General features: G+C 43.2%; 1 protein-coding gene across 1 annotated transcript in view; it reads right to left on the minus strand.

Annotated features, from left to right (window-relative positions):
* Positions 1-251: 251 nt before the first annotated feature.
* Positions 252-17019, minus strand: part of smarca2 (SWI/SNF related BAF chromatin remodeling complex subunit ATPase 2) — a 58479-nt gene continuing 41711 nt past the window's right edge. Inside the window, exons 26-34 of the mRNA XM_087849511.1 lie at positions 16134-16361; positions 14798-14875; positions 13547-13765; positions 10092-10312; positions 5975-6080; positions 5518-5619; positions 5083-5212; positions 3499-3632; positions 252-403 (exon numbers count right to left, since the gene is read on the minus strand). Coding sequence (XP_087705637.1) covers positions 368-403; positions 3499-3632; positions 5083-5212; positions 5518-5619; positions 5975-6080; positions 10092-10312; positions 13547-13765; positions 14798-14875; positions 16134-16361 — 1254 coding nt within the window. The 3' untranslated portion in view covers positions 252-367. The remainder of the gene's footprint in view (positions 404-3498; positions 3633-5082; positions 5213-5517; positions 5620-5974; positions 6081-10091; positions 10313-13546; positions 13766-14797; positions 14876-16133; positions 16362-17019) is intronic.

The following is a 17019-nucleotide window of genomic DNA, read 5'->3' on the forward strand; positions in this document are numbered from 1 at the left end:
TGAGAGTTTTTTTTTAAAGTGCAAGCAAGCGATTACAAACAAAGCAAAAGCGCAAATAGGATGACCAATGTGTGTTTTTCTTTTTTGTACATTTTGTGTTTTGTTAAAGCACGTAGTTAAAAAATATACTACAAAATTGTCTTAAAAAGAGAAATATAAGCTGATTGGTATTGCTGTATGTTATCGATTGTAAGTAATACATTTCTAAGCTGGTGGGAGAGGAGATGAGCACACGCCCTACAGACACACACAGAAGACACACGGAGCAACGTTTAAGGAACATGAACCTGAACAACAGCAATGGAAGATATTGTCCTTTGTTTCTAAGTGCTGTAAACAATATCCTCGCGCCCTTGCTTCTCCTTCGTCACTCGTCATCACTTTTGCTCTTGTCTGATTGATCCTGCAGAGACAAAGAGAAGAAGAGTGTTAAGAACCAGGAAGATTAAGCGGCAGAGGATGCAGCGAAGCAGCAACGAGAGGCAGAGCGGCCTGTCGCACAACAACGACGCTGAAATAAGAAAGCTCTCCGGAGGAAAAAAGAGGTGGGATGGTCTTCACATCTTTCCCTGTTCTGAGGCTAACGAGGAGAGCAGTGAAGGAGGCTGTCCTTTGAACAGACTCCGTCAGGGCGGAGCGTGCTCCCACCACGGCCGCAGACAGCTGATGAAATCGCTGCGTTCATATTCACGGATTAACGTGAAGGCTCCGAGCTCAGCCAACATAAGACACTCAAACACTCAGCATCATAAATACAAACACTGATGCAACACCTGGACAAAGGTAAGCTGCTCACTTACGCTGGAAAACACACTAAGATGGTCCTTCTCAAATAGTGCCCCCGCCTGGGGAACACGGACTTCATACAGTGTAGTTGCACATCCGCTACAGTAGGTGGCAGCGTTCTCAGGATCTGTACTTTACTTGAGCAGTTAATGTTGCAGATCAATTTAAATTTATTGATTTTGTTTAATTTTATTTTCAGAATCAAATGGTTCAAAAAATGTTTATAGTTTGAAGAAGGATTTTTTTTATATTTCAGGCAAATCGATGCACTTTGTAGTAGTTTAGAGAGTTGCAGTACTACTACATGTACTTAAATCCTTTCTGTTACAGACTAAACAACATCGTTAGTCTTTGTTTTAAGTTGATCTACATTTCTTTCTTTTTTGCTTTCTTTAATGTTAATAAGTACGGAGCCTCGCAGGGGACATGGGAGAAAAAAAATTACGACAGACTTTTGCGAGATCTCGCAAAACTTTTGCGAGATCTCGCAAAACTTTTGCGAGATCTCCCAAAAGTTGAATTCCAACAATGGCGACAGCTACTTAGTTGTAATATTACTCTTTCTGGGTCACAAAATACACTTTTAAGATATTTTGAGGTGTGAATGTAGTTGTGTAAACGTCAGATACCTGCTCGGTTTACAAGACATCACATATTTGCAAAAGTGCTCCGACGTTTTCGGAGATCTGACACCCACTAGCTCGAAGCTAACGGGAGGTCGAGACCTACTACAGCCGGGAGGAACACCGCTTTCCCGGCACATCGTGCCTCGACCTCCCGGTCGGCTTCGAGCTGGCGGCCTCCGAAGAATGCAGCTAAAACTTTTGCGAGATCTCGCAAAAGTCCGTCTTAATTTTTTTTTTTCTCCCATGTCCCCTGCGGGGCTCCGTAAATAAGGATACAATGTTATGCAGAAATGTAATAACAATTTTATAGACAAATGATACTATTTATAGTGACGGGGAGAGTGGGCGGGGCGTGTTTTCTTCTTCCTCAGGGGGGCGTAACAGAAGATGATGGAGAAGCACTGCACTGAGGCATGTGAAGGTGGTGCAAACGCTGACATGTAATCACGTTAAAACCCAACGTTGTTGCTCTTAAGCTGGATTGAAAACAGTCGTGCAGATCCAGTGAGACAGATTTAAAGGCTTTTATGATGCTTGTAATAAAAATGATTTTTACAAATCCTAAATTAAATTAGCCGTGCGTGGAACCGCCTGCACTGCTGCTTTCATTTGATGTCACAGCTGCATTTTTAGCAGCTGTGACGTCTGTTCTCTGAAGCTGTTCACATAAAATCAGCCTTCCTCAGCCAACTCTTACTGACTGTAAGTGAACGTGGAGCCACACATAATGAATGATGCAGAGTCCCTTATACTGCGTTTCAACTGGCTGCTGACGGAAACGTTCCTCGGATCCTACAGAGCGACCCGTGAACTCCCTTTATGTCGGGTTGAGACCACACAGCCTAACGATGTCCATGATTAAAAAATAAAAATGTCAAATAATTGTTGTGAAGGAAGAATCAACTTGTTAGATGAAAAGCGCCTGACTCAGTGACGACTGCCGTGTGGTGTGAGCCCAGGAAAACACTGCTCGCTTAGTTCCAGCATCAGTAACATTTTGGCTGTAGTTTGGTGACTTTATGGAAAAATAGATGAAAATAAAATAAAAATAAAATAAACTAAACCAGGGTAAGTCAATCAGGTTTAGCTGGCAGCAGCGAGGTGCCAGGGCCACCCCTCGGCCTCCCAGTAGATGCACCCATGGTATAAAAGTTGACCTCTGACCTTGAAGTCAAGGTCACTGGGATTCAAACTCATTCAAGATTTTCAGTACGTTCACCTACAGTATCAACTGAAAGTCCTACATCACCTCGTTCTCACAGCATCGCACAATAAATGGAGAATATAAACGTGTGGTTTTTACATGCACCTGTCACACTCTGCTTCACAAACATGCTCTGTAAGCCATGTTTAAGAAATATTTAGGACTCATTTACATCCTTCTGATGGTCCTTTGGGTCGTTAGATGTGCGAGTTGGCTTTTAAATGAGCGGCAAACGCCACATCAACACAGATAAAAGAGGTGCTAGCTGACGAGGAATTAAAGCGTGCTTCACGGAGCTTTGTGACTGTCGGTATATGAGGCCGAAGCCAGGGGAAGCTCGCTCTATGTGACGCGAGTAAACTGTGAATTTGGAAAGATGGTCTTCAGAGACTTTGAGTGTGATTGCATCAGACGATTTACAAAGAAGTTAAAATCTTCACAATCTCATCCCACGAGATCAATGAAACTTTGAACTTTTCCCTGTTTGAGTGGCTGAAGCTGCCTGTATGTGCTGCGTCTTATTCCTGCTGCTGTACCGAGCTTCACGAGAAACTTCTACAGTTTGTAACCACAGAACGGCGTTTATGTGGCCTCATCGTGGTTTTATTCCCGTATAGAACAGACAAAGGAACAGACAAGAAAGAGGAGAGGGACGTGGTGCCTGCACAGCTTTAACTTCACATTACTGAGTGAAGCGGAGGATGAAGGCGGATAGTACCGGGAAATATAGCGAACTAAACTTCATTATCTACATAAGCCTTAGCATGTGCTCACACTACAAGTTTTTATCCTTTTATTCTACAGAAGATTTAATGACAGCCAACAGCTGCTGATGGAGCTGAACTGTGTCGGCAACATAAGTACAATTATTTTACCACCTACATTATCATCCTGGTCCTCGTCGCTGTCGTCGTCGCTGACCACCGGCTTGGCCTTCCCTCGGCTCTGCCTCTTCTTGCCTTTGTCGTGGCCGCGCGCCTCCCTGCTCAGCTTGATCTTTACCCGCACTGACTTGGCTGAAACACGGGAGAAACGTGAACACAGTCTTGCACCGCTTCCCTTCAGCATGTTTGAGAATAAAAACTACGACATCCTGTTTAACCAAACATATTAGGAACAAAACTATTTGTTGAACGTTGAGCTGACGTGGTAGATTTTTATGTTGGAGGCCGTTCCTAATGCAGGTAGGGCTGCCACAAACGATTATTTTGATAGTCGACTAATCAGATCATCATCCATTGGACGTAAAACGTACAGCTTATTGCACCAGCAGCATCTGCTCTTATATAACTATCATTAGCTTACAGCTTTAAGTGTTTAAGGTCTGTGCTAACTAAAAATAAAGACAAGATGATAGTTTATTAAATTTTAAGGAAATTTGCAGATTGTTTCAGTGAAGTTTAATAAACTCCTTGCTATCTAAAATATAACAGGACACCGGAGTAAATTCTCCAGCATCTCACACTTCTGATAATCAGCTGTCTGCTTGATGTTTATTCAGCTGTGTAAAAACTATAACTTTAATCTCAGCCAAACCGATTTACTCTGGAACAAATAAAACACTGAAAAAAAGCCAAACAATAACATTTTAAGTTATCTAAGTGACTTATATATCATGTTTAACCTGAGTAGCGAAAGACGGCGGTGGGTTTGAAAACAATTAGCCGGGAGTCCGGTGTTCTCACGGCTCTAGTGAGCCTAGCCCCCGGCTAGCTATCGAGCTAGTGGCTAACAGACGTCTCCGAAAACGTCGGAGCGCTTTTGAAAATATGTGGTGTCTTGATAAACTGAGCAGATATTTGAGGTTTACACAGCTACATTCTCGCCTGAAAATATGTTAAACGTTTATTTTGTGACCCAGAAAGAATAATAAGAGTAATATTAAAACTAACTAGCTGCCGCCATTGTTGTAAACTGAGCTGGGCTGCGCTATGAATTCTGGGACACAGCTTCTTCTTCGGGGTTTAACAGCAGCTGGCATCCTTGTACATGCAGTGCTGCCATCTTCTGTTTCAGTCCGTTATTACACTCTTAAATTCTACTACTTATTCCTGCGTCTTTTGTGATCTTACAAAGCTTCAAACGACGCGTCGACTATTAAATCAGTCGTCGACGATTTTGATAGTCGACGTAATCGTGACTAGTCGACTAATCGTGGCAGCCCTAGATGCAGGTCTGTCAGGGGTTTGTGTTGATACTCATGTGGATCCTTCTCTCAATCTTTCAGGTGTCATTACTGCACATCAGCTGTAGTTCGTGGTTTTAAATGTCCTCCCTTAATAATGACTCACTCCTATGTCTAAAACATCATCTTCGTCTGTCAGCAGCAGCGCATCGGCTGCCGCTGGCATGAATATAAAACCCGAGCAGCGTTCGCCGGGTTTGCACTGAGAAGAATTTCAATGAGACAACAAAAGGTCTCTGGTGTGTGTGTGTTGGTGTGCGTAGCCACAAAGTGCGTCTTACCCTCGGCCTCTGAGTCATCGTCGTCGTCGTCCTCCTCCTCCTCACTGTCATCATCGCTGTCATCGTCCTTGGCGATCTTCTGTCTGGCGCTCTTGAAAACAGACTGAAGAACGATGGAGTCCTCGTATATCTGTGGGGGGCGGGGGGGGGGGGGGGGGCGGGGGGGGGGGGGGGGTGTACAGTTCATTTAGGCTAGCTCAGTGCTAATAACTAGAACACAATGTGTTTGCAAACGAGCTCGAGTCCGACACAACAGGAGCCGATCAAAGCAATGGCGAGCGACGACGAGCCAGGATTCTCAGGGGAAAGCCCGTCACCGAACAAACAGCTGGCCCCGCCTACACACAATCATTCTAACCATATATAAATATATGAAGCTATTCTAGTGAAGTCCAGGAGATGAGCAGGAAAATGAAGCACAGCCGGGTTTCTGACCTGCGATCCCTCCAAGTTGAAGGTCTGTGCGTTTTGACAGAGCAGCATCACGTCCTTCTCCAGGTCCCCCACGTTCCTGTATTTATGGTTCCTCACACGTTCCTGTCGAAAGACAAACAAAACAGCGGCACTGACGCCTACATCCACACAGGTCGCACAACCTTAAACTACACCGACGTCAAGCTTCACCGTCTGCCCTTCTTTTCAAATCCATCAGGACACGAAGCTCCACGGACGGATTTACCGGATTATTCGAGTAACAGAGAAAAGAGCTGATTGTTAAAATACCAAAAACTGTTGGAGCTAAATTTAAACTAATAGAGTATCAAACAGAAAGTTCTTTGATCTTTTAAATACATTTAAGGAGTTTCTCATCTTACAGAGTATTCTCTTCTATTAAAGGACCTGGACCCATCCCTCCTTTGCACAAATGAATGGATCATCTTGGATCACAAACCTTGATTTTTTTGAAGTCCACAGGTTTTCGGATCAGTTCGTAATATTCTGGGAGTTCCTTCCTGGATGGAAGCTGGACAAACACTTCACTGAGTTGCCTTCCAGAGCTGGAAAAACAAAAACAGCAGTTTGTATGCCGTCAAACTCTACTGCACGCTAACACTGCCGGTGCTTTCTATCACAGACCAACAATCATCACAGCGCGCAGGAAGCCTCGTGGGACGGATGCTGCGGTCAGACTGCTGCAGTGTTTCTAATAAAACGAGACCAACTGGGTGTAAATGTTACTTTAGGACTCGTTTAAGGACACCATTAATATTTTAAGATCCACATCATTGTGGCAGTTGTTGCTTTCTGCTTTCAGGCCGCTCTCCTCTGCAGCAGCTCCCAGCTTGGACACTTTAAACGTTGATAAAGCATCAAGTTAAACCTGGATCAGGTGACCCTGCACGATCCCTCAGTTACACTGACACAGCTTCAGACTGCCGGGGGACATTTCTTCACGCCTCTCCTCTTTTAAACATGCATGTTTATTTTTCACTACAGCATTTGTCATTTCTCTCACATAGTGTGTTTTGTTTTTATCTCTCTATGGCAGGGTGGTGCGCTCCAGGACTCGAGGGCCGGTGTCCTGCAGGTTTTACATCTCACCCTGGGTCAACACACCTGAATCACATGATTAGTTCATCACCAGCCTCTGGAGAGCTTAAAGACATTTAAATCAGCTGTGTTGGATCAGGGACACATCTAAAACCTGCAGACACCGGCCCTCGAGGCCTGGAGTTGCCCACCCCTGATCTATTGTCTCCTTTTTAACTCTACAACTGGTCACAGCAGATGGCTGTCCATACCTGAGCCTCCTGGAGGTTTTTGCTTCCCACTATTGCCAAGTGCTGCTCACGTTAAATCCTCTAATTGCATCGACGTCTCTCTTGTACTGTGGGGCCTTTTTACCTTTAGCTGAGGGCCCAGCACATGGAGAAGTGACATATAACATTTTGTCAGACAGCAAACTTGGAAAAAGGAAACTAATAATGACTTTAACGAAGGGAGAAGTTAATTACTGTGATTTACGCTGATCACAATCATCAGCATCAGTGTCTGTGGGAGGGTCACTCCTGTCAGAGAGGTTCATATTCTACTACATGATTGATAAAGTGACTACTGCAGAAAGAATCACCAAAGACTTTTATTTTCCTGAACACAGAAACATTACTTCCCATCAAAAAGATTTTGGCTTCTCCCCAAAGCAAAACCACGGAGCTGGAACAAAATTCATTTTAAAGCAGTTTAGATTAGAAGTCGGGCTTCAGATGCTAAAATATTCTTTATCAAATGGCCAGAAATAACAAGTGTTTGGGTCAATTTAAAGTTAGCAAAGCAAAGAAGAGTTGGAAGGATCTCAGAGTGCCAAGAGTCAGAAAGAAGTGAAGTTGGAGATCAGGAGGAAAAACGAGCGCAGAGCTAACAGGTTAGCTCCTGAAACCATCTGACGTACGAGCTGTTTTCCCCGAGTACAGAGGCCGTCTCTGAACACAGGAAGTAAAATGCCAGCAGTAATCAAACTTCACTCAAAGTATCCGGTAGTACTTTACATCCTGATATATCCACTTATTTTCCTGCTAGATGATATTTAAGGCAATAATTATGAACTAGATCTGTGGAGTCTTCTGAAGCGATATCCAACACACAGCTGCAGCAGTGAGCCTGCGGTAACGGCGTGCACAAAGACCGACGGCGGCGTCTTTACCTGCAGTTTCTGCAGAGTTTGTGAAAATAGAAAAGAGAGATAAGGAGGACCCAGCATGCATGTCACTAAGATCAACTCATCTGCATTTGTAAGAAAGCACAGAGGCCATTTTCCTCTCAAACGTCCAATATTATCTGTTAGATTCTGCCAGCACTGACTTCCCTTCTTTTTGTGTGCAGAGACTTGGCAGAAACATTTCAACATGTGGGATTATTTTTAAGGATCTCCTTGTGGCTTCATCAATCATTTTATACCAGGCCAGCTCTTAATCAGGAGGAAAAATACTGAAATCTCAAATCTGCAGTCGTTAATTTAGGAGTTCAAGGGGAAAAAATACGAGCAACTAAGAGATGACGTTCCACAGCGTCAATCCTCGGACAGCGTTCCCACTGTTCCCGCTCAGCTGCCTGAATCCAAACGGCTCACAATTAACATTTAAACACTTTGGATTAACTTGAGCTGTCCAGTGTGTGACATCAGCAAAATCAATGGATAACTTTATTATTATTATTTAACACAAGCAGCAGAACAGCTGAGCTGTGCTGTGTGAACTGAAGCCACAGGGATGATGGAGGCTTCAGGACGGGTTTAATATCTCTGATGTATGACGCCTATCGAGCCCAGCAACAAAGACTTTAGGAAACACGCTCGACTGCTGGCTTCCATCAAAGAGCTGGGGTTCAATCAACGACTACTGATTTAGAAACCAATTGTTCTGTGCGTGACACGTCATATTTAAAACCACAGGTGTTGCCAAACAAGCCTGAACCTGTTTCCTGGATGCTGCTGCTGCCTCCACTGAGGAGATAAGCATTTATTACATTTCAGCAACAGATTGAACTCCGCCTGCTTTAAGCAATGCGGAGTCACACTTTGTTTTATTAGGAAACATCACTGTAACCCCGGGATCCAAAGTCCTGCCCCAGTCGAGTGTGGAGAGAGCAGCCAGAGTGATCGAGATGCTCTGGGAAGAACAACCATCAACAGGGAGAGGAAAGAATTCGGCTTCTGGAACGGCAGGTAGCAGTTTCCTGGAAAAGCTTCAGCCGAGCAGTGAGCCAGTGCACTTCAGAGCAATGTGAACACAAATGCACATGTTCTGTCATGCGTGGGTGGACGTCACAGGGAGATGCATGCTCGTGACTCTGCATGTGGGCAAAGAGAAAGTATCCAGACACAACAAATCAGACGCACGCTTATTTTCTTTGGCCTGTTGGGAAGAACCAATGCGAGGTTCCCGTTTCTCAGACATTACCTCACGTCAGGCTGTACTTTCCAGTGGATAATCACGCCACTGTTTGTTACGCTCTCACAAACGGCGCCACCTTTTTGCATGCAAACGTAAATTTTACTGTAACCACGACAAGTTAACCTTCTCAGGTCAGCTCGTGTACTGAGGGCGACACCATCAAGCACCGAGCTCCTCGTTAGCTGGATTTTTAACACATGCTGGATCAGCTCTTCTTCTGCTGCCTTTATGAGGGACTTGGTTTGGATATCGATGACCACGGGATGATCTGTTGGCCAATCTATTGATTTAAGTTTAACAGCAGCAGCTCGCTTGCAAACAAAAGACAACAACAAAAACAAAACCTTAATATTTGTTGATAAAAGAACTTAAAGGAACACTTTCCTTTGCTACAAATCAGGTGTTAGTCCCAGTCACCCCAAGACTGGAGGGTCCATCTCCTATATTTGCTATGTAAGTAATTTTATTCCTTCCTCGGAGTCTCCACAGGATGAGCCCACTGCTCCACTGCTCCACTGCTCCACTGCTCCACTGCTCCACTGCTCCACTGCTCCACTGCTATAAGCATTTGTACCTTTCAGACAGCCAAATGTAATCTGGCGCATTCTTGTGTTTCTTTGCAGCTCCGGAGCTAAATGAATTATGCTGCACAGCTCTGAAGAAATAAATATATGCATAAGAAGGTTGTCTAGTGTTTCAGAAGGCCCGCTCTGAATGGAGAGAGTACAACTGTAATTAAAGTTTTAACAGCTTTAATGCTGTTGGTGTGAAATGAAAAATAAGGCATTCCTCTATAAACACAGGAGCTTTTAGCTAATGTTCTACTCAACTTTATAACGTGTTTGCTTCCATATGTTGTATGCTATGGAAATAACACTGAACTTACTGGAGTGTCTAATCAGATCAGCTATTATATACATCATCCAGCCAATTATTAGGCTCGTTTCATTCATCCCAAAAGGCCTGTTTGATGTGAATCACCTGTTTGATGCTATTTTTCCTGAATGCTCATACAACAGAAAGATGAACTGCTGGTATATTAACTGTATGATACGTTATCTCAAACATGCAGCACGCTCATTTTGCGAGATTTTCAGAAACTCTGGATGCTCTCCTCACCCGTCTCTGTAGTTGATCACTGTATCAATGATGGTGTTCATTTGCTTGGTGAGTTTGGGCGGGTTGGGGGACAGCTTCTCAGCTGGCGGTCGTCCACGTCTCTTCTTGGCCTTGGCGCCTCCGTCCTCTCTGCCGGAGTCCTTGTCCTGACGTCTTTTGCGTTTGCGCTTCTTCAGCCGGATCTCCTCCTCCATCTCCTCCAGGTTTCCATCTTCAATCGCCTAAAACGTGAAAAGAGCCGCAGCGGAGCTGAGGTCAATCCTACAGCAAGCATCTCAACAATCAAAAACAATTCTCATTGCAAACAAGGCTCGCAAAATTTCAAAATCCCTGGTAGCCCTTCAGGCAGGCATTCTTCAGTTTTTGGTAGCCCAAAATAAATTTAAGTAGCCCAAATAAAAAAGAGAGCAATTTTTTTATGTTTTGTTTCCTTTACAATATTATACATTAATGTATAATATTGTAAAGGAAACAAAAATTAATCAAAAAAATGTTAAAATACAAATCACAACAACTGTATAAAAATTACAACCATCAACTCAAATACTTGTTTCAAATTGAACAGAAATTTCTATGAACTTGTAAGAACTGTGTAGAACATGAATCTGTGTCAGATCCTGAATTTGAAATTTCCACTGAAGTCACGGGTAAGAGGCAAGTGGAACCAAGATCTAGGCCATTTGCTTTTTGAAGTTTGCAAAGACTGCTAAATTTTGCCAAAGGTAGTTCACTCTTTGCAACATAGTAGCTGTTCTAAACAGATTTTTCAGGAGTTCTTGTTGTGCTTGGTTTATTTTTAGTATGTTTTTTGCAATTGCTGTTTGTTCTGGGAAAGATATTGCAGACTGGGCAATAATGCATTTCTCATGGGTTCTGATGGGGTCTTTCTTAAAATTACTGGTCCCAGTAACAAAGGCGCTTGTCGACTCAGAAATCAAATGAAACTCACAACACACCTGGCAGAACATCATGTTATTTAGCTCGTCATATTGCAGCCACAGAAATTCTTTTGTCCATGAAACCAAAAAAGCTGTGCTTTCTTTTTGCCTCATAGTCTGATTTGTCATAACTTTTCCATTTTGTGGTGAGCTTTTCTTTGGCTGTCACTTCTTCACCCTGACCTGTCTTATTTAGCTGAGCAGAACTAAAATACCAGCGTAAATCCTGCTGCTTTTACACACACACTCACATAACGCTCAGCAATTCTCTGCGCACTCAACCTCTCACATGTTTAAGCTTTCTGTGGGAGATTTCACATGATAAGACGATGTCAGAGGAATTGGTGCGCAATTAATGGTCACTCACCAATCAGTGCTGCTGCTCTCTACACACCGTTCGCGCGATTGCAAAATGAAAGTGAAAGCAAAAAGCAAGCGCAAATTCAAACGCGATTTCAATATGTCACACATTGAAAGTGGCTCATCGATGCCAATGACATAATTACTCAGCTACATTGGCAAAAGAATGCAAAAGCATAGACATATATTTTCCTTCCTATGATAGCCCGACGGGCAGGGCTGAGTTAGATTTTGGTAGCCCGACTGGAAAAATCGCTAGCCCTGGGACGTCGGGGCTAGCGATTTTGCGAGCCCTGGCAAAAATTCAGATGCATGCTGTTACACTGTAGGACCAACAGTGTTTTCACATTGAGGAGGAGGGAAAGCCACACAACTCGTTGTAGGTCGATAAAAAGTGTCAAAATGTTTGATTTGTTAAGTTTCCTCGGAGCAATCTAGGAGAAAAGCTCTTGATGTATTAAAGCACAGAGGTACAGAAAGCCACAGCGAGAGGTTTTTGAAGGCCCGAGCTCTAATCATTTTGGAGCAACACATGCTGCCAGACTGCAGAAACCTTTTCCAGGAAGACTCTGCTTATTTAAGCACAACCAAGCCAAACTACATCCTTTGTGTCGCACCCGCTATTCAATACCCATCAGCTGTTGGACCCTTTAATCCTACAGCTTCATCACTAAAATATTTACATACCCAGTGTGTCTTTTATCCTCCCTCCCCTCTCATCCTTCAGCCTGGTTCACTTGGAAGCTTCTTCCTGTTGAAAGGAAGTTCTTCCTCCCCACTGTTGCCAAGTGCTCATAGAGGGCCGTGTGATTTGTTTGACTAGGTTCATAACCTCACAACATAAAGTGCCGAGAGGCGATTGTTCTTTTGATTCACTGCAATCAATTCAACTGAATTGAATAAAAGGTTTAGCCAATGACTGACTGGAAACAGGCCTGACAATTTATACCACGTTCATATTTTGAAATTCCCTCAGTACTTGTTGATATTTTATATGCCTCAGACCATTTGAGTTGGGGGATGCTTTGCTCCCTGACAAACGACTTCTATGATCATCACATCTCTAGCTTTGTTATATTGCTAAAAAGTTTAAGCCTAAAAGTTTAAGTTGTTTTCTTTTAATTAACGTTCGTCTGAAACTCAGCTGACAGCGTTTCAATATATTCTCACCTTGGCCTGAAACTTTCTTCTTTCTATTTTTGTTCTCCTGCAGAACTGAGCCAAAGTCAATAAAATGGATCTGAGTTTCTCGCCAGGGGAACATGTCACACTTTATTTGCTGAGTGTGAATCGATGCCTTTAGCATCAAATCAAGCAAAACTACAGCATGCAGTCATAATGAGACTTCGGTTAAACTGTTACTTGCATATATATATATTATTAAAGAGTCATTAGTGAGGCACTTTTAACTTACCTGTCTGCTTTACAGTATTTCTAAAACTACAGGCAGTGGCCAGTGCGACTCCTCGGCCTTCTTGTCGACACATCTATGGTATTAATTTGAAATTCTAAGTCACAACCTTGAGGCCGAGGTTACTGAGACTTCAGACTCCTACATCACTTTGTTCTCGAGTTAACGCATTTGCAACATTTTCAGAAAACGTGACCTGTGACGCCTGACCTCGAGGTCGCGGAGATTTTTAGTAGACACACCAATCACGTATCGGTTTGAAACGCCTGGGCTGCTTAGTTCTCGAGTTATCGCATTCACAGGTTTGGGCTTCCACATCGTGGAGACAACAATACCTCATCAGGCTTTTACAGCAGAGGGGTAAAAAACTACTGCTGGTCGATAAGCCACCTGTACGTTATACTTCCTGTCACACCTGTACATACTTCCTTAGGAGCAGATCCACCCACAATAAAATAAAGCAGAGTAATTAAACTGCAGGTTGATGTCAGTCTTCAACAGCAGACTGCATGTTCGACTGCAACCTTCATCCACTGAGAGACTAAATACAAGTGTGGTGTGAAGCACAGAGACTAATATAAATATTTAATTACCCAGTCGAGTTCATGTGAATCACATTTATCACCTATGATCGTATAATTAGCTGCTGAGGTTCCAGGTGAAGCTGCAGGGAAAACACAAACCCTCTAACGTGGCTGCAGCGTGGAGACCGAGGCTGACATGTTGATAACGAAACACGTTTTTACCCGCAGCCACTGTTTTTCAGTCAGCGTGTCGCTGTAGTCCACGTCCCGACGGCAGCGAGACCCTCGACCAAACATCTTCTCCTCCTCCTCTTCGTAGGTGAGCCGCTCCACTTCGGCGTCATCTTTGATGATCCAAGAAGGCAGCTCGTCCTCCTCCATTAGGCGAGGCTTACGCTTTGGGTTCCTAGCATCCTCCCTGCGCCGGTCCATGTCCATGCGCTTGGACGGCAAGAACAGGAAACACACATCAGGTTAGAGTGAAACACACAACTCTGAATGCTTTAGGCGCACTGCACCAGTGCTTTTAGACTAAGCTGGACAATTAAAAGAAAACATCTTCTAGTCTTCTACCTGACCCACTGAGCATGTGCGTTTATAGACTAACAGGTAGGGAAAAATACGGCAGCAGCGAGTTTCAGACGAGCGACAGAATACGAGTTGAGTTTCTACTTAAACATATCGTGTATCGCGATACAGATAACAAATATCGTGATATTAGATCGTCTTCACGTCGCCCAGCCCTCGACTGAATGAGAGGCTAATGTGGAAGAAACAGTCTTAGTCCTTATTCATAGCTTCACTGCAGCATTTTGGATCAGCTGGAGGCTTTTAGGGAGCTTTTAGAGCTGCCAGGAAGTAATGTTGTGTTATGAGAGTGTGCAGAAGTCAGGAGAAGAAGGTATTTTTACATTTCACTTAGATTACAGTCAAAACAGAGCAGCTTTCTTTTGCAGATTGCAGAAGTCTTTGTCCTGGTGCCCGCTGTAATAACAAGTTTTACAAACAGATGGCTGCTCAGTGGCTCGACTCGCTTCTAGAAGAGTTAAGAGATGAAAATCGCAGGAGGCCGAGCTTATGTGGTGAGAATTTAAAAAAAGAAACATCAGAAATGTGATCTTAGTGATACGCTGAGCCAACACAGAGGACCATGATGAGTAGCAAAGAGTGAAACTGCTATGGGGTGTCCTCTGAATCACTCCAGAGTCACACTCCCGCATCAACTGGTCTTAAATTAATTTATCGTGCAAAAGGCAGCATCTGGCAGGGGACGGGCCTCAGTACAGGTGACATTGAACCACACAAACAGCCTTGACATGAACCTATAATCCATTTGTCTTACAGATGTGAAAGAACCAGCTGTCTGCTTCTCTATTTTGGGTGAATTCATATTGTAACACCTGTCATTTCATCAATTTTACATTGAAATGGTAATTTTACTTTCAATCTCGCAATGATGTGTCATTATCTTACCATGAAGAGCTCAAATTCATCCTCATTGCGGGCTATCATCTGGTTCAGAGTTTCATCATCAGGCACCTCATCTTCCTCCTAAAATAGCAAAGGAGGCAGGCAACACAATCATCTCATGTTCAGCTCAAATCAGTGAAGCATGGTTTACAAATTTTAATCAGCCGCCACAGAAAATAAAACTAAAACGATTACTAAACCCTGGAACAGGCTCTAGACTAACTTTTAACCCTTTAAAGCCGGTCAGAGCTGCACGCTCCGTTTTGCGTAACTATTTTTAAATCCTTGTAGCTCTGCAACCACGTAAGCTAGCACAATAATTTTTTTTGCATATGAAACCGGAGGAGTTGTACTTACATCTTATACCATCAGCTTGTCCTCGGTCACAGTTTCCTTCCACATATAACTTTGCAAAAACTGCATAAAAAGCACTTGCAGCAACAAAAACATAATATTCCAGAAACAGGCTTTGCCGATCCGATCAGCTGTTTGTAACACTTCCTACGTCCATCAGCGCGAACTTTCGCATGTCCACCATGACCTGCCCGAAACCGGAAGTGACGTCATTTTCGCGGAAATGTAGTTTTTTACCATCAGGGCCTCATGAGCCTATACTGGTGTTTTTAAAAGTTATCTTTGACTTTATGACTTTCTGTGTAGTTTCTGGGATGCTTAGGACTCATATTGCACTGCTGGAAATAGTTTATTTTGATGCATATGCTGCTTTTTTGCAAATTTGCATTATAATATTTATTTTTGTTTTTCCTGCAGTATATAAAAATTGGTGTATTTCAAAAATAAAACTATGAAGACACTCAAAATAAATTTCCTGTGGTGGGAAACTATTTTGTGCAACTTTTTTGTATTTACAGTTTTGAGGGATAAGCCTCTTAAATTTCTCTAACTAGAAATATATGTTAAAAAACAAAAACGATTTTCAATTCTTTTGTAGTTTATTGCACTATTTTGCAATTTCTGTAATTACTATGCACTTAATGCAGACATATTATTAAAATTTAGGCTGTAATGGTTGTATTGATGTATAGCAACTTGAAATGCTCCCAAAAATGGCTCCACAGCATGTAAAAATATAATATAAGCTCTGGTGGACTTGGTTCTATGGTAGGTCTTAAAGGGTTAAAAGTTAGTCTAGAGCCCTGCTGGAATATTAAAAGGATGAATAACTTCGAGCCTGCAGTAGTTCTATTAAACCAAAGCATAATTTAACTGAAGACTAAATGTTCAGGGAAGAGTCTTGTAACAAATCTAACACCTCATCTTCTTCCCCAAACGATGCTGCCTTGGAGACAAACAACAACATATGGAAATACGACCCTACCTCGTTCTGCTCCTCGTGCTCCAAAATGGCCTGGAGAAAGGCGCGGCGCTCGTGGCTCGACGACTTCTGGTCAAACATGCCGGCCTGGATGACTTTCTGATCAACGTTCAGTTTGTATTTGGCAGCAGCCAAGATTTTCTCTTCGACGCTGTTGACGGTGCAGAGACGAAGCACGCGGACCTCGTTCTGCTGGCCGATGCGGTGAGCCCGGTCCTGAGCCTGAAGGTCCTGCATCAGCATGAAAGAGGCTGTTTTACATTAAAGCTGGAAACAAACTCAACCACTGAGACGACACGAATGATTGTCAGCCTACAGCCAGGCTAACAGCACCGTCTCTCCAACTGTTCCAACTCTCCTGAAAACACCGGGAAAACTAAAAAGCAAAAGCTCAACAGTAGCACCTGACTCGATACCAACGCCATCGCCTCCCACGGTCCACTCTGTGAAATTCATCTGGAGTCAAGCTGCTGGCTGCTTCACAACCCGATGCCATTTTAAAAATGAATCAATGATTCTCGCCAAAGTCAAAATGGATTAGTTGCCAACGCTGTCACAAATCAATGTAGTGGGGTATCAATAAGATATGAACCCAGGCACAGTTCCTCTGATTTGCATATCAGTGGAAACCTTTGGAGCCAGAAAGCAAAGGTAAATCATTTATTAAATATTTGAGTCACTCAATTATTTCCCTTTTTGTAAATTTGAGGTTTAATAAACTCCCGGGTGGCGCTGGACAAGCTAAAGCTGGAAAAAAGAGCTGCGTCCTCACGGGAAGAACCAAACACACCTTGGAAATGAAGACGAACACTTTGTTCCAGTTGCTGTATTATGGCGTCCTTTTCATTTGTTTCAACATACAGGACTGTGCAAAGGTTTTAGGCAGGTG

Source organism: Neolamprologus brichardi, chromosome 12, assembly GCF_056152115.1.
Source record: "Neolamprologus brichardi isolate AB-2024 chromosome 12, ASM5615211v1, whole genome shotgun sequence".
Classification (NCBI taxonomy): Eukaryota; Metazoa; Chordata; class Actinopteri; order Cichliformes; family Cichlidae; genus Neolamprologus; species Neolamprologus brichardi.